At 43.4% G+C, this 18,056-nt stretch overlaps 1 protein-coding gene across 8 annotated transcripts in view; it reads right to left on the bottom strand.

The window, feature by feature from the left end:
- Positions 1–5,641: 5,641 nt before the first annotated feature.
- Positions 5,642–18,056, bottom strand: part of LOC123832106 (S100P binding protein) — a 29,151-nt gene continuing 16,736 nt past the window's right edge. For all 8 annotated transcript variants that reach the window (XM_045859605.1, XM_045859611.1, XM_045859610.1 and 5 more), the window contains 2 exons: positions 8,673–8,754; positions 5,642–6,333 (listed from right to left, as the gene is read on the bottom strand). In XM_045859605.1, the coding sequence (XP_045715561.1) occupies positions 6,234–6,333; positions 8,673–8,754 (182 nt within the window). In that variant the 3' untranslated portion in view covers positions 5,642–6,233. The remainder of the gene's footprint in view (positions 6,334–8,672; positions 8,755–18,056) is intronic.

The raw sequence follows: 18,056 nt of genomic DNA, 5'->3' as shown, positions 1-18,056 counted from the left end.
AAATGGTGCTTGATAAGGGAAGACAAACTCTTCCCTAGACAAGTTACGGCTGCTGAGTGCCTGCACGGGAAGAGACGGACCTCTGCATCTTCCAGCAGTGGCCACAGACAGGAGTGTGGGAGGACTGCGCCTAGCACCAGCGTGGCGCACAGTAGGTGCTCTGTGATACCTGTTGAACTGAATAAGAGCAATAGCCCCCAAGCCAGAGAGCTGAAAGCCATCACCCAGTGACCACCCCTTCCTTCCGGTCTACAAAAGCTCTCCTGGCCGGGCCAGCCACCACTCTGCTTTGCCCGAGTGTGAAGCATAGGGAGGGAGGAGGGAAAGGGAAAAAGGCAGATGTCGGCAATCCTAAGGGCTTCCTCATGGGAGGGCATGAGGCTTCACTCATTGTCTTGTGACTTCCATCCCTGCTGAACGGGGCTGCAAGGCCAAGGCTCCTTAGGGGAGAGGTCCTTACCTCTGATCCAGTTAGAGCAATAACCACTTTTTAAATGTAAAATAAAAAGATAAAATGAAAAGGCACATGCTTGTTGTCTGGTAAATGCCCAAACGTTGCCCTCTTTTTCTGGCGGTTGGCATCCAGTCAGTTCTCTCTCCATTTTGGCCTGCAGCTTCCTAGGGACATGCCTGCCAGCCAAGCTGGAGTTGGAAGGGAAATCTTGAACAGATGGGGGTGCACGTGTAGGAGGAGAAAATAGCTGCTCCATCCCCGCCCCCCAAACCAAGCTCAGGCTGCCTCACCACATAGGTATGCAGGCTGGTGCTCAGTTTTTAAAACAAAGGGCTTTCCCCTCGGCTGGGGTTGGGTGCTTTCCCTGGCCAGAGGAATGCCGTCCGTTTCTCCCAGGGGTGAGGGGGAAAGTGAGGAGGAACTGCCAGCGCTGCCTGCCGCAAGCAGCCCAGTGTGCGCAGAGCAGCTCAGTGTGCGCAGCGTGCTGTTCTGGGCTGTGAAAGGAACATCATTCCGATCCCAACAGCAGGCTGCAAGGTAGAGTGATGGTGCCTTTAGCCAAGGAGCAAGCCATGTTCGGGGCACCCAGAACATTCTGGTCAGAACCAGCAAGGGCTCCGGCAGAAAATGTCTGAGCTCAGGGAAGGCTGTTGGGAGAGCAGAAGGAAAGCCGGTCTTAGAGGCTGAGTGGGAAACCCATTAGCACACGGAGCGCTAAGCCAAATCTCGGAGCGTTATTTCCCAGGTCCTCTGTCTGCACAGCGCCAAGTGATGGAGAAGCCCCCAAGTCAGCACCAGGCGGAGACAGCCGTGGGTGGGATCCAGGAAGCAGCGCTCATGGCAGTTTCCTGTCTCCCCCTAATGTGTCTGCAGCACATCAGCGGAGGGGATGAGGGGAGACGAGCGAACACCACTCCTGGCTCCAACTCCACTGCCTTTTAATTAATTAGCTCCCTCCACTCCTGAGTTCTTCTAACAGTTGAACTTTCCCTGAATCAACGTAATGGCACAGAACCCCACAGCTATGATTTGGGAAGTGGTCCTTTCTGCACCACTCACTCAGCTCCGCAGACTCCTCAGTGTGGGAGGGGCCCAGGCAAATTCTTTTGAGACCGAGACCTGACTCACAGACCACAGCAGGCCTGCGGGGAGAATGCCGGACTGACAGGCAGGGATGCGGCTCAGTGTGCTATTCGCCTTGGATGCACCTAACACTTCAGGCCAGTTACTTAGGGAGTAGGGTGGTCTCGTCTGTGCAAAGCAAAGGGTGAGAGCAGCGGACTCCCAGGTGCCCCCCACCACACCTGACTAGGGGCGTGGGCAGGAACAAGAAAGGGCCCAGAGTGTAGGGAAGGCCCGTGGAGTCTTTCTGTGGGGGCAGGGGTCCCTTCCTCCTTAGTCCTGTCCCCTCAAGCACTAGCTTTTCAGGATGCATGACCTCTAGAATCCACTCAAGATCTCTAATTCAGCTCTTTACAGAAATATGTAAATTCAGACTTCCACTTTACTTCTCACCTCCTTTAAACCTATTTCAGTTTTTGGATTTTGATTTCAAGTGGCCTCCAGGAACAAATTGTGTATATAAATGGGATGCCACCCCCCACCCCCCCAGCTCCAACCCCACCGAGTTCCAACAGTATATTTCCAGACTCTCAAATGTTACTTGAAGCTAAATTGAAGATCTTTGCATACAAATAGTTCCTTCATGATACATAGCAGGACTAACACATGGACTGTTTTGGGGATTATCCAAATGATTGCATTCCATCCGCTTCTTAATGGGTGCTAGGGAGGGTCAGGTTTTCTGTCTATAGAATGTTCCAGCTGTCACGGGGGAGGGCAGGTGGGGAGGACTGAGGAGGCAGGGGCTTGTTCATTGAGGAATTCCACTCCTGACCAGCTGACACCTCCTGTGACAAGTGGAAATTCTCCCCACCCCACCTCCTCAAGAGGTGCTCTGGCACGCAAAGCAGGCCTGCTTTGGAATCAGCCTAGGAGTAATTGTTTTCCCTTAGAAAAGCGGAACACCACTCAGAAGAGCAGGGAACTTTTTCTAGTTTTAGGTGTCTGGGTGTTTTTTCTCCCTATAAAAGCTCAAAACAGGAGAATGCTTTAAAGAATTGTTACAGAATGAGCCCATCGGCTGTTTCTCCTCCCTTCCCCATAACATGGAACCAACTAAGGATAAGGGAGGGACACACCGTTTCAGAGACTCCAGCCTGGTCTCTGAAGGCCACACTCACACGTCGCTAAAAAGAAAATACGCAATTACTGAACACGGGCTCGTCTACCTGACTGCAGCAAAGTAGAGGCATGTGGAGCAGACACCCCTCAGGTCCAGACAAGAACACCAAATAGTATTTAGCAAATTTAAACTGAACCTTTTGCTTGGACTGTAAAATATATACTAGATAAAATTTATAGAGCAGCAGCACAGAAAGCCTGCCCAAACATGTTGCCACTTATTTTCTCAGCAAGAGCTGAGATTTAAAAAGCACTGGCTGACATAGGTGCCGAGCTATTACCGCCGTCCCTTTCATCCTTGCCCCTGGGGGATGAGTCTAAGCAGCTCAGGTTCACAAAAGGATCTAAGGAACAGCGTGCCTCCCACATCTACCCGTACTTATCCAACCTTCAGCCCAGATTCTAGGAGCACTCGATTTCTAAAGAACCATCAATTTCGTACTATCAATTCTGACTTCACAGCCCTTTCAAAGGGAGAAAGTCCCAGGAGAGCGTCTTCCTTAATCAGGGCGAACTCTGGGTGGCAGAGACACGGAGGTCGGCCACGCAGACATGGGAAGAATGCAAGGCGACGCCTGTCTGATGGGCTGAGCCCTCTCTCCCCTCCGCAGGAATGGTGGCGCAGCAGTATTTCGGGCTCTCCCCATGTCAGGCTCTTGACGTGCCCTACATGCAGCTGCAAATCCCCATCACTTTCAGCCTCTTTCCACTGCTGGAACGCCTTTCTCAACACTGTAATTTACCCTGCGAAGAACAGGGAGCGCACACCCTTGCCTCCCCAGTACCACGTTCCACTAATTGCCACCCCCTCCCATATCCCACTAACCTACCTACGCAAAGGAGGAAGGAACCGCCCTTCAAAGCCTGCAGCAGACGGTCCCAGTACATATGCCACTAACGAGAACTTTTATTTCTTTTTAATGACATTAAACACAACTGCTACAAGAGGAAAAACATGATCAAGAGGAGGCACCAAACTTGTTTCATAATTGATCCTGACAATAACTCAGGCAGCGCAGGGTCTGCATTAGAGGCAAAACTACAAGTAAACCACACGAACAGCACATTTTTACTCTGCTTTATCAACCCCCCTGTGGTGAGAATGTCTTCATGGATGAAGGAAGCTAGTCAGGCAGTTAAATGTACACAATGTAAAATACAGCAAGAATTCCCCATGAAATACTAGGCTTAGAGGCCAACGCCAAACATGAGATATGCATCTTTAAAAACACTGAAACTCCAGATTTTACCCACTACCACCTTTAAGGCGAGCATGCCTGATGATGAGTTTCTTTAGCTTTCTTCCTCCTTAAAGAATATCGTGCAAACTGCTCGAGAACAGTTTTTCCTCCTCCAGTCCAAGAGATTTAATTAAGCTGCTAAAGCTTTGGAAAAACAGAATTATGTGAGCAAAGAGGAAATGTGATTGTCACATTTTAGAGTTAACCTGTCACTCATTTGATTGGCAAAGGCGATGCCCCCATTACACATTCAGAGTGAAACCCTTCTGCACCAAGAAAGCAGAAACACGAGCCTTAGGTTTTTGCCGAAGCAAAGCACTGTCCCTTTATGGCTTGGGTTATCCATGGGGAACCAGCCAGCTATTCCAGCTATAATTATAATAGAAAGTAACTATATGATTATAGCAGCCACGCTGTGCTCCCAAAGGTCAATGTTTGTCTCAGTCTCTCTCAAGCTAATTTGGGGAAACCTGGAGAAGTGACTCATGGCTGACAACTGCAAAAACAGATTTGACCCTTGCCTTTGAACAGAACTTTTTAGCATTCTGGTCTCAGAATTAAACCAAATGTCCAAAGAGTAGAGAAGCCTTAACTGCATAAAAACAGTAAATACTTAGGGGCATCCATCTACATTTATTGGTGGCTTGAATGACCAAGCTTTTCCCAAGCCCGTCTCCACAGCAGGGAAGGATGTTTCACATACGAAGATGGGGCCGATGAAACCACCTAACCAGACAGAGGCGGCTAGCCCAGTGTCACAGGCTGCACTTCAGCGACCACGTGCAACCTTCACAGAATGAGAACAGCAGCATGAAGGTTGGACTGCAGGATCACCTGGAAGATGCCTAGAGCTGTCTGTAAGGAAACAGCAAGCTGCTAAGACATGCATTACGAGGGCTGCACAAAGCCTGTCCCTCGGGTTAGAGCACCAAGATCAGGCCACACGTAGGGTCGGGAAGTGCTTTGTGCACAGGCGTCCTCACAGCTTCACGAGAGCCGCTTCAGCAGCTTGGCGAAACCCGCCGGGGAAGGACCTCAGAGTCTTTCACTGGGGGCAGGAGTCCTTTTCCCCTAACCTTGTCCCCACAAACACTAGCTTTTCAGGACGGGCGTCCTCTAGAATCCACCTTTTAGGTCTCCAATTCAACCCTTTACAGGAATATGTAACATCTCACCAAACACCAGGGGGCGTTTCAGAGGTCTGACCAAATGAGTAGGTAACATCCAGGGTCCAAGGCACGTTTTGCTGAGTAACAATGGAAACAGGAGCGCCTCTCCAAAGTCTCTCTTGTAGTGGGAGGCTCACTAACACGTGACCTCGTACCTCAAAGTTAGGGTTCGGCAGATGACACTGAGGACGAGCAGACACCTCACTGGCACTGGCTTTCTGGCCTGCCCCGAAGTTAAGACCCTAGGAGACCAGCTCTTCAACGAAGAGAGTAGGGAGACTGTGCTCAGGAGGCGCACCCGAGGCTCACAGGAGCGCGCCTGTCGGACCCCAGAGCACAGCGATCACCAGGAAAAAGGAAAGCCCTTGAAGGAAGGCAGAGGAGAGTTATGAGACCACAAACCAACACAGGTTAGCCAGCAGTCTGCCGTCGGTTAGCATGTGTAAGGTCTGCAAACACCACTGTGCAAAGCAAACTTGATGAGTGGAATAAAAGCCAAAAAATAAAGGCAGATAGCAGGCACAAAAAGGAGAGAAGATTTACTCTTTTAATGTGTCCTTTCAACAGGACTTTGGTCCTGCCCCATCCTGCTTCAAATATCTCAGATTACCAACTCGAACATTTTGACAGGATTGAGAGATTCAAATAAGAAAATAAGAGGGGCTGTTAAAAGTGACTTGTATCCATGTACACCGGGTGAGCAGGAGCAACACCCCCCTGCAGCCTGACAAAGGATCTCTTCCTCAGAGAGTAGAAGATGCTTTCCTTTGGGCACCAGTAAACTCTCCTCCTGCACGAAGGTGGGGCTTTGCTTAGGCCACGGGTGTTTTGGCTTAATGTTGGCTTTCAGGAGGCGGCCACATTCAACTTAAAGGAAAAAACAAAAACTGTAACAACTAAACACTGCTTACACACACACACACGAACTTTATACAAAAAATTCAAGTCAGTAACGGGCATTTCCAAAAGGCGACAAGTTCTTTAAATAAAAATATTGTGAAAAATAGAACTCAAAATCTCCAAAGCACGAAAGAGCAGAAGGTGAGCTGCTGCTCCGGACGGGACGCTGAACAGGGGCGCCCACTGCCGACGGGCCGCGGCGAGCGAGCCGCCCCGGACGCCGTCTCAGAGGCTCTGGAACCGCGGGTGGCTGCGCTGATTCCTGTCCACCCACTCAGTCAGACTGCACCTTTCCAGAGGCTTCTGTCGGAGCCGGGCGTAGTTTCTGTCAGGAGAGGGGAAGTGAAAATAGAAAAGATGAAGGTTTCGGCTCGTATGGCTATTTGTATACAACTATTTTAAGAACATCATTACTTTAAGAAATCAAGTATTAATTTTGTATTTCAATTCTCACAACAATTATAGAAATTTGATATGAAACTTACAATAGAACTGCTATTTCCTTCCAAATTCCAAAGCTACCTAATTCCCAGACAGGCAATATGGTGGTAAGTGCCACATCCGCAAATGTCCCAAGAAAACCCCACGTACAGTGTATACTAATGATTAAGTGGGGAAAGTCTCTCCCTCCAGAAACACTTAGAGCAGGATCTACATTCCGCTGTCTGCATCGGAGCTGTATTCCAACAGGGCCTCACTGTCTGGCACAGCTCAAGGTTGCTCAGGACACAGTGGTTAAAATTAGAATAAAATTCCCAGGGAAGGTAAGTCGTCATGTGAGTATCACACTGCAAGTTTGGAGACTGAACAATTAATAGCACAGACTTAAGAGTTTCTTGAGAGCCTTCTTTGGTCACGTGCTGGGCTGGGGCTCCGCACACGACCTGATGAGACGACGGGAGTCCAATCTCAACTCCAGCTGCTCCTGACAACCACCTGGGAGGCTTTTTAAAGACATAGATTCTTGGCCCCTCCAGGAATCAAATCATTAAGTCTTGTCTCACCACCAGACTTAAGGATTTAGAATCCTGGCAGTCAGAGCCTGGACATCTGTATTTTTAGACATCCCACAAGTGATTATAAGGAACAGCCAGGATTGAAAATAATTATAACAGTACCTGACATTTACCTAGCTCTGCATGTAAGCACTTGTTGAATTCTTTAAAGCACCTCCTCTCATTTAATGCTAATGGCAATCCTATGAGAAAAGCACTCTCATTAACAACTCGTACACTAAGGAAACTGATCGTCAGGTGAAATAACTTGCTCAGGGTCACGGAGGTTATATAGTGAAGTAGAAAAGCCAGGATGTGAATTCACACCTGAATCCAGAATTTATTTAATAACCATTACACTACACTGTCTTTTTGACAACCACAGAGGGAACAATGAGTGTGTACAGGTTGAAGTAGGAGAGTGTCTAAAATACCTGAAAAGTAGCAAGCTCGCCAGTGTGACTGGAGCAGAGTGAACAAAGCAAAAGTAACAGGAGATGAAGTCAGCGAGCTAATTATGTCACCCGAGGCCACCATCCTTACAGGAGAGGCAGGGGGTCATGAAGACGGGAAGATGTGAGATGAAAAGCCGCTGGAAAATTCTGAGCAAAGAGGAGGATCTGATTCATGGCTTATGCTTTGAAGACCTCTCTGACTGCTGAGCTGAGAACGGAGGGCAAGGTGAGAGCAGAAGCAGGGGGGCCATTTTAGGAAATTTGCAATAATCCAGGGGACAATGGTGTAAAATGGCCAGGCTTTAGGTATATTTTGTACGTGGAGCTTATAGGACTTGCAAATGGACCGAATATAGGGTAAGAGAGAAAGGAATCAAAGATGACTCCAAGGTTTCTGGGTAACTGGATCAAAGTAACTGAATAAATCTGTAAAATAACACTACATCAAGAATCCAGAAGATTTCACAACTAGAAAGGCCCTTTGACATCCATTAGTCCAACATCTTAATTTTACTGATGCAAGGACCAGAAAAGTAAAGTGATTAGATCAAAATCATACAGCTAAGCCCTGGCTGGTGTAACTCAACTCAGTGGGTTGGGTGTCATCCTGCAAAATGAGAGGTCACCAGTTCAATCAATTCCCAGTCAGGGCACATGCCTGGGTTGCAGGCCAGGTCCCTGCTTGGGGGCATGCGAGGGGCTACCAATCAATGTTTCTCTCATACATCAATGTTTCTGTCCTCCCTCTTTCTCCCTTTCTTCCCCCCTCTCTAAAAATAAATCTAAAAAATATTTATTTTATTATTATTTTTTAAAATATTTTATTTATTTATTTTTAGAGAGGGAAGGGAGGGAGATAGAGAGAGAGAGAAACATCAATGTGCGGTTGCTAGGGGTTATGGCCTGCAACCCAGGAATGTACCCTGGCTGGGAATCGAACCTGGGACACTTTGGTTCCCAGCTCGCGCTCAATCCACTGAGCTACGCCAGCCAGGGCTAAAAAATATTTTTTAAAAAATCATACAGCCAATTAAAAAAAATGCAAGGCTAGTATTAGAACTAGGTTTCCTGAATTTTGGTCCAGTTCTTATCCATTATACTGTAATGTTTCTTTTTCCAGCTCTGGAATTAAACAACAATTATAACCCACCTGCCCACCACATCCCTCCTAGAGCTAAATTCCACCCTGTCCTTCTTCCTAATCACCCACTCACCGAATGGTGAGGTCCGAAGGATGTGGATGGTTATGCCTATGATGAACTTGATCCATCAAAGAATATAGTTCCACCAAGGCACCTGCAAGACAAAGAGATCAGTGGTTAGGAAGCCACCCAGCGAACTTCCATGGCAGCCTAGGTCAAAGCTTTCAGAGAAGGAGAAAACAGGCACCGGTCCTAATACTGTCTATTTATGACTATTACAAGTGCTCAGCACAAAACTACAAACTAGAGAGGAAAGCTTGTTCTTGGATGATGATGATGATGATGATGACGATGACGATGATGATGAATAACAATAAGGACAGCCATCATTCATTCACTCATTCAATATTTATTAGCCCCTACAATGTGTGAAGAACTTTACTGGCCTCTAGAATATGGTGGCGCATCAGACGATGTACCTGCCCTCAGGTGATTCCAAAATTTGTGATATGTGCAGTGACAAAAAATACAGGCCGCAATGTGAGCAGAGACTAGGGGCTGGGGGCTTAGAGAAAGCCCCCTCCAAGGGAAGGAAACTATAAGCAAGGATCTAAAGAAGGTAAGAAGTTAGTGAGACAAAGAAAGGTAGAAGGTGGGAGTGCCCAAGAGAAATTGCTAACACCAAGGCCTAGAGACTCGAGACAGCGAAATACATTCAAGAAAGAAGAAACTGAGAAGAGAAGGGGGTGGAGGCTTTTTGCTCAACAAGAAAAATTGCTGGAGGCAATTTCTCAAGTACCCGGGAGTCTAGCAAGGTGCTAGTATGCACTTTACACATTACCTTAATTCTAAAAAATACCTTAATATGGAGATAGATGTTATTAATATCATTTTAGGGATGGAAAACTATAGCTCAGGGAGGTCGACTTGCCTTGAGTGCTTATTAAACTGGACTCAAAACTAGCTCCTGTTTGAGTCCAGCTTTGCCACTATTCGATGACACTAATTTTGCACTTAAGGGCTGAAACTTAGGCTGAAGCTCACAAGAGCAGAAATTATAATTAGAATAAAATAATTTCCCTAGACCAGTGGCACTCAAACTTTAACATGCATCATAATCAGATCGAGGTATTATAAAACAGATGGCTGGGCCCCAACCCCAGAGTTTCTGATTCTGAAGGTCCAGGTGGGACCTGAGACTCTGCATTTCTAACAAATGCCCAAGTGATGCTGACGCTGCTGGTCTGGGAATCACTTTGAAAACCACTGCCCTAGACAGTGGAGACTTTCCTTTCAGCCAGTTTACATATTTCTCATTATCTTACTTACTGTGCTCTCCGGAACCTACAGCAATCTAACTAGGCTACAGACCATCTTTTCAAGTTTTTGTAAAAAATATTTACTTAGCCCTGACTGGTGTGGCTCAGTGGATTGAGTGTGGGTCTGTGAACCAAAGAGTCACCAGTTCGATTCCCAGCCAGGGCACATGCCTGGGTTGTGGGCCAGGTCCCCAGTAGGGGGCTCAAGAGACACAGCCACACATTGATGTTTCTCTCCCTTCCCCTCTCTCTAAAAATAAATAAATAAATAATTTAAAAAGTATTTACTTAACTTTTAGGACCAATTTAATTTATTTGAAGCCTCAAGGAGTCGAGCTTTGTACAAAAAGTATATACTTTGGAGTGAGGCAGATGAATTAAAATTCCAATCTAGTCACTAACTAGCTCTTTGACCCTGGGCAAATGATTTCATTTTTTCTAGCCCTACTTTATTCATCAAGGAACTGTGGACAAGAATATTTAGCTTGAAGCTGAGTACTGAGAACACAGTACATAAAAGACCTAGCACAGTGCCTGGCACACAGCCCGTGTGCAGTAAGTAGTAGCTATTATTACAGTGTTATAGTCTCAGACCTATGTTGGTTTACAATGTCTTTAAATGCTACAATCAATGACCTACTTGTAAGAAAAAATGCTTTTAAATGTATCAGTCCACATACGAACTATGATACTCAGCAGCACTCAGCAAAAATTCTAACCATAATGAGATAATACTTTTCAGGAAAAATTTATAGATTCATTACATTAAAAGTTTCTGTGCAGTTAAAATAAAAAAGCACAACCAAGGGCAAAAGATGACAATTGACCAAATGAAAATATATCTGAAACATATTTGGCAAGGGTTAATGTGCCCTTTCTAGAAAGATAATCACAAGCACAACAAATAAAATACAAACAAAATAGGCCAAGGACATGAACGGGCAATTCACAAAAGTAATGTAAGTGAACAATAAACATAATGAAAACATGTTCAATATCACTATATGGAAAGAAAACATTAGTCTCACGTCACATTAATATAAATCGGGAGCAAATTCCCCCTTTAAGAAGGGACGTAACATTTTATTTTTAAAGATTTTATTTATTTGCAGGTTCGATTCCCAGTCAGGGCACATGCCTGGGTTGCAGGCCACGGCTCCCAGCAACCGCACATTGACGTTTCTCTCTCTCTCTCTCTTTCTCCCTCCCTTCCCTCTCTAAAAATAAATAAATAAAATCTTAAAAAAAAAAAAAGGATTTTATTTATTTATTTTTAGAGAGAAGGGGAGGGAGAGAAGGAGAGAAACATCAATGTGTGGTTGCCTCTCACACACTCTACTCAGGACCTGGCCCACAACTCAGCCATGAGCCCTGGCTGGGAATTGAACCTGAGACCCTCTGATTCACAGGCTGGCACTCAATCCACTAAGCCACACTAGCCTAACTTTTAACTAGGAAAATCCCTTACTTGCTAGATTTTTCAGCTAAAATCAAAGGTCTTGATTCAAACTGCCCCTTTCCTATATACCCTAGTTTTACATCACGGACATCCGTTCCCTCTTGCCCCCACAAAAGGACATTGTACTGGGGCAAAAATCAGCTTTGTATCATCAAAGGAGTGCTGGCAAAATATGCCCTGGCTGGTGTGGCTCAGTGGACTGAGCACCAGACTCTGAAGCAAAGGACCACTGGTTCAATTCCCAGTCAGGGCACATGCCTGGGTTGCAGTCCAGGTCTCCAGTGGAGGGTCTCTGAGTGACAACCACACATTGATATGTCTTTCTCCCTCCCTTCCCCCCTCTCTAAAAATAAGTAAATAAAATCATTTAAAAAATAAAACAAACAAACAAACAAACAAACAAACGGAAATCCTGGTGTCCAATTTCAAAATGAAACAAGATTACAGGTCATGTCCTTCAGTTCACTCCTTTCTTACCACCTAGATTCTATAAAATTGCCCAGAAACCTATACACTTTAAACGAAAAAAAGAAAAAGACTAGTCAGTTAGGCCAAGGAGGCTTCACATATTCAACCGCTAGGTATTGTAATCTAGCAGCAGCAACTTGTATATCAGGCACTGTTTTATGTTTTATATATATTAACACATTTATTCCTTATAACAATCATAGGTGGTATTTCCCCCATTTTACAGAATGAAGAAGCTGAGACACACAGAAGTAATCTGTCCAAAGTTAAACAGCTAGTGACAGAGTCCGAATTTCAACAATACCATGGTTTGAGTGTCCTTAAAAAATTTTTCTGAGACTGCCCTGACCAGTGTGACTCAGTTGGTCATACTGCAAAGCAAAAGGTCGCTGGTTTGATTCCCAGTCAGGGCACATGCCTGGGTTGCAGATCTGGTCCCCGGTCAGGGTGTGTGAGGCAACCAACTGATGTCTCTCTCTCAAATCGATGTTTTTTTCCCCGCCTTCCCCCCTTTCTTCCCCTCTCCCTAAAAAGAAATAAAATCATTAAAAAAACAAAACAAAACAAAAAACAACCAAGGAAGAAAGGAAAGAAGGAAGGAAGGAAGGAAGGAAGGGACTTGTTTACCTGGCACAGCACTATGTAAACAAGGGCTCAGTAATTAGGTCTCAGCTCATGCACAAAAAATGTTAGTTTCCATTAGCACTTACAACTTAATGACGAACTATGGTAACCTTTATTATTAATAAGACTTAATGATCTAGAGATAATGAGAGCTAACATTTAGCAAGCATTTATTTTGTGCCAGGCACTTTGCTGACTGCTTTGCATGTACGCTATCATTTAATCCTAAAAATCACATACCATGTGGAGGCAAATACCATGATCTCCATTTTATTCATGAGTAAATGGAAGCTTAGAAAAGATACTCTTCTCTCTTCTAGTAAATGGGAAAGCCAGGATTCAAACCCATCTGGAGCTAATAATCCAGAGACCTTATTTCAGCTCACGCTTGAATCTCTTCTTCCTCCAAATTTAGAGATGCTAACAAGAATGGAAACATCATTTTTGTTTTGAATTTTTGAATTTTCTCTTCCCTTCATAGTCTCTAACAGATGGGCTGCCTTAGACCAACAATCAGCACCATGAGCTTGTTTTAAATTGTGGCCAAAAGGTGGTGAAGGCTGCCTTGTTTGTGGCTAAGAACGAAATTCACCTAAGAATGAAATTAGGAGGAAAAACCCCTCAACATTCAGAAATGAGATCAGCAATTCTTCTAAACCTTAATCTAGAAATATGTAGCTGACTAGTTTGGGGAAAAATTCAGTCTAATAACTGTCCTTAATAAGTTAAAAGTGAACCAATTGTTATAAAGGAGGGGAAATGATAATGCTGAGTGCTCGCTATGCCCCTGGCCCTTGTGACAGGTTTTATGCGGCACCAGGCTTTGTACCACATGGCCCAAGAACAGAGAATCTCTCAGCTGGCTTATCTCTCAGCTGGAAAATCAAGCTGGCCTGGCACCAACAAGTCATCAAGTGCATCAATCAGATACTCTCCTCTGTAATGCAGAGATGAGCTTTAGTAATGGGGGGGGAGGGAAGGAGGGAGGGGGAGAGGGGGAGGGGGAGAGAGGGGAGGGGAGAGAGAGAGAGAGAGAGAGAGAGAGAGAGGGAGAGAGAGAGAGAGAGGGAGAGAGAGAGAGAGAGGGAGAGAGAGAGGAGCACACAGGAAGGAACAGACACTTGAGATAGCTAATAGAGAGCAGAAGCACTCAATCAGCAGGGAGAACCTGGGTAGGGAACAAAGGCACCTGTTTCTAGGGGGTCTGGGTCTATGGCTGATTCTTTTTACTACGAGGTCTGGCTATGTTGTCGAGCATCTAATAATCCTCATTTCCCCCCCTATAAATCCTTAAACTTAGTTACTTAAAGGCTATCACAATGTCTCTATGCCATGCAACCAAAAAAGTACCAAGCACAGGGGAGGGGAAAAAAAGAAAGGAAACAAAAAATGTGCTACAGGGGTGTAGGCTGCTCCTTTCATGAACAGATTAATAAAATGGGAATAAAAAGGAAAAAAAGATTAAGTAGAAAGCGAGAATGCAAACGTGTCGTCTGTAGGTCAACAAAATTGCAGTGATCTAGCACAAATCTTGACTGATTTTTCTTGAAGACAAGGCAAAAAGCAAAAGAAACAGGAATTATTATAAAACTCATTTCTGAAGTGACATAGAGGGGATGCTGAATGATTTATGTGACTGCTCAACAGTAATGGCAAACGTAGAATAAGAATTTACGTAACTATTGTTGATTCTGATCCTCAGTAAAAATCAAAGTAGGGACTTCCCCTTCTAGTCACGACGAATGGGCTTACATCCCACTGTAAGTTACTAGAAACTGGACAAAATATATGAAATTGTTTTCAGGCTGCTCAGAATTGTGTGATCCCTGAGGGAAGGAAAAAAATGTAGGTGAGCCTTGAAAGTTCTTATGAGCCTGTTGGCCTATAAATGTTCAAAATAAAAAGTTCTTTTAAATGAAGGAAAAAAACACCAACTTAATAAACAAGAGCAGCCCCGGTTGCTATCGCTCCGTAGATTAAGCACCAGCCTGCAAATCAAAGGTCTGATTCCCAGTCAGGGCACATGCCTGGGTTGCAGGCCAGATCCCTGGTAGGGGGTGCATGAGAGGCAACCGCACAGTGATACTTTCTCTCCCTCTATTTCTCCCTCCCTTCCCCTCTCTCTAAAAATAAATACAATCTTTAAAACAAACAAACAAATGCAGAGAGACTTCATCACGAGCAGATCTGCACGATAAGAAACTTAAAAGTTCATCAGGAAGAAGGAAAATACCAGATAGAACAAAATAGTACTAGAAATGGTAAATATGTGCATAAATATAAGACTATTTTTCTCATTTAAAAAATGTCTTTAAAAGAGTATAGAAATACTGACACATGCAACAACATGGATGAATATTTAAAAAATTATTCCAAGAAGCCAAACACAAAAGAGCACATGATTCTGTTTATATCAAACTCTAGAAAAAACAAATCTAACCTACAGTGACCAAAAAGAAATTAGTGTTTTCCCCAGGCTGGAGTGGGATGGGGACAGATTGACTAAGATGGAACAGAAGAAAAATTTTGGGGGTGGCGGGAATGTTCTATGAATTTGAGTGCTGTGATGATTCCACAGGTGTACAAATTTGTCAGAATTCACCAAGATGCATACTTAAAACTGGTGTATTTTACTGAATGTAAAGTATACTCCAATAAAGTGATTTTTAAAAAGTCCAGGCATGGTGCTAGCCAGATAAACACAGGTTGACTGTATGAGTTTATCTCCTCTTGCTAACCTTTCACTAAATTGGAAAAGAAAGGTCTCAAATCAGTTATCTTAGCAACCACCTAAAGAAAGTAGAAATAAAGAGAGCAAATGAAACACAAGCAAGCAGAAAAAAGGAAATATAGAAACAGAAATCAATGAAACAGAAAACAGAGACATAGAGAAAGAAATCAATAAAACAAAAGCTGATTATTTTTTAGAGTAATAATGCTGCCCTGGCTGGTGTGGCAGGTAGGCTGGGCATCGTCCCGCAAACCGCAAGATCGCAGGTTCCATGCCTGGTGGGGGCACACGCCTGAGTTGCAGGCCAGGCCCCCAGCTGGTGGCCTGCAAAAGTTTAGTTTCTCTCCCTCTCTTTCTCCTTCCCTTCCCCTCTCTCTAAAAATAAATAACTAAAGTCTTTTTTAAAAGTGTTGGTAAACTTTCAGCCAGACTGAGTAGAAGAGAAAAAACAAACTGCCAATACTGAGAATGGGAAAGATGACATCACTATAGAGACTATGTAGAAGGATAATAAGGGAATACTAACTTTATGCCAATGTATTTAACAGCCTAGATGAAATGAACACATTTTCTGAAAGACTACCAAAGCTCACTCAAGAAAAGATACTAATTCTACTCTTCCAGAAAATTGAAAAGGTAGGAATACTTCTCCACTAATTCTGTGAGGCCAACATTACTCTGATACTAAGACCAGATGAAAAAATTGTAAGAAAACTACAGACCAACTCCCATTATGAAGACAGATGCAAAAATTCATAACAAAATTTTAGCAAATCAGCCTAATACTTTTATTGCAGGATAATACTTTTAGTTTAGCATAGAATGCATAAGATCAGGAATGCAGAATTGGTTAACATTGGAAAATCAAATAACATACCATATTCTGGCATGTATAATGTGCACCCATATTTCCAACCCAAACTCTTTCAGGGAAAAAAATTTTCATTTTAATTTTTAATCCAATTATTTATTTATTTACATTTATATATTCTTTTGTATTAAAAGGAATTTTAGCATTTACTTTTGAACATATTATGATACAAGAAATTTTATGTAACAAATAATTACAAAACACAAGAACAGATACAAGACACAAGAAATTTGGTACGACAATCTAATTATCGTTTTCCAGGGCATTATTTTGCATATGGATATCATTATTGCTTTCTAGAGTTGTACTTTTAGTGCATAAGCATAAATAAAAGAATTAAAATCATTTATATACATACAAAATTAGTACTACCCATGTATTATGCGCATCCTCATTTTCCCCTCAAAAGTCTGGGCAAAAAAATGCATATTAAACAATGCAAAATATGGTAATTCTCTAATTAATAGACTTATTTAAAAAAGTATGATTTCAGTAGATGCAGAGAAAGTATTTGACAAAATCCAAAATCCATTTGTAATAAAAGCTCTGAACAAACTACAAATAGGAGGGACTATCCTCAAGCTGATCAAAGGGTATCCAAAAGAAACCTACAACACAGTAGTTAATGGTGAAAGACTGTTGTTTTCTCCCTACGACCAGCAACAAGTTACTCATTGTTACCTGTATTTAATATTGTACTGGATGTTCTAACCAGTACAATAAGACAATAAAAGTAAATAAAAGATACCCAAATAAGAAAGGAACAAGTAAAAGTGCACCTATTTAGCTTTTTTTTAAAAAACAGAACTTCTCAGAGGATGTGTGTCACTAAAACAAAAGACCGAGAAAGAGGAAGAAACAGCACCCAGAAAAGACGGCCACCCAGGAGGGCAGCAGCCGTCAGACGGGGAGGGTAGTTCTGCAGCAGGCCTAGAGGACCCGCAGTGCCAACCGGAGCAGAAAAGAACAGAAGACTCTAGAAAGAAGGTCTCCAGAAAAAACTAAAGAGGAACTGATTGATTACTGTGTATGTTTAAGCATTTAAGGGGTAGAAGGAGGAACAATGATAAGGACATAAGCTGGATTTGTAAAAAAATTAAGGATAAATTCATTTGTAGTTTAAAAAAAGTGAGGTAATTAAAAACTTCAGAAAAACAAGTAATTCAAGAAAGAAAACAGGACCACAGTGTACTACTGACATTGTAGTGAACAGTGTTCACTTAGGTGTAATCTCAACGATGAATATTGATTTAACAACCATCAGTATAACTACCAGAAAACAGAAAATAACAAGTGCTGGCAGGAATGCAGAGATTCTGGAACCTCTGTTCACTGTTAATGGGGTTGTTGTAATAGTGCAACCAATGCTGAACAGTATGGAGTGTCCTCAAAAAATAAAAAATAGAGCCTTGGCCAGGTAGCTCAGTAGGCTAGAGCGTCATCCCAATACGCCAAGGTTGTGGGTTCAATCCCTGGTCTGGGCACATACAAGAATCAACCAATGAAAGCATAAATAAATGGAACAACAAATTGGTGTTTCTCTCACTCTCTTCTTCCTGTCTCTCCAAAATCAATTTAATAAAAATTTTAAAAAATAAAATATTCATATAAAAAAAGAATGTATTAGAAATTATAAAACAATTGACAGTAGAACTACCATATGATCCAGCACCCCCACCTCTGGTTACACAGCCAAAAGAGCTAACGGCAGGGTCTGTAAGAGGTATCTGCACGCCTCGTTCACAGTGGCGCTATTCACAATAGCCAGGAGGTTACAGCAGCCCAAAGGTCCACTGAAGAACGCATGGAGAACAAAATGTCATATATACATACAATGGAGCATTAGTCTGCCATAGAAAGGAAGGAAATTCTGGCACAAGCTACACAATGGCTGAAACTTGAGAGAGAACACTGCACCAAGTGAAATAAGTCAGCCACAAAAAGACCAGTACTTTATGGTTCCACTCATATGAGTTATCTGAAG

Source organism: Phyllostomus hastatus, unplaced genomic scaffold (assembly GCF_019186645.2).
Source record: "Phyllostomus hastatus isolate PE091 unplaced genomic scaffold, TTU_PhHast_1.1 phas_scaffold_182, whole genome shotgun sequence".
NCBI classification, from domain to species: domain Eukaryota; kingdom Metazoa; phylum Chordata; class Mammalia; order Chiroptera; family Phyllostomidae; genus Phyllostomus; species Phyllostomus hastatus.
Note: the sequence above shows the minus strand (reverse complement) of the source record. Positions and strands in the feature narration are given on the sequence as shown.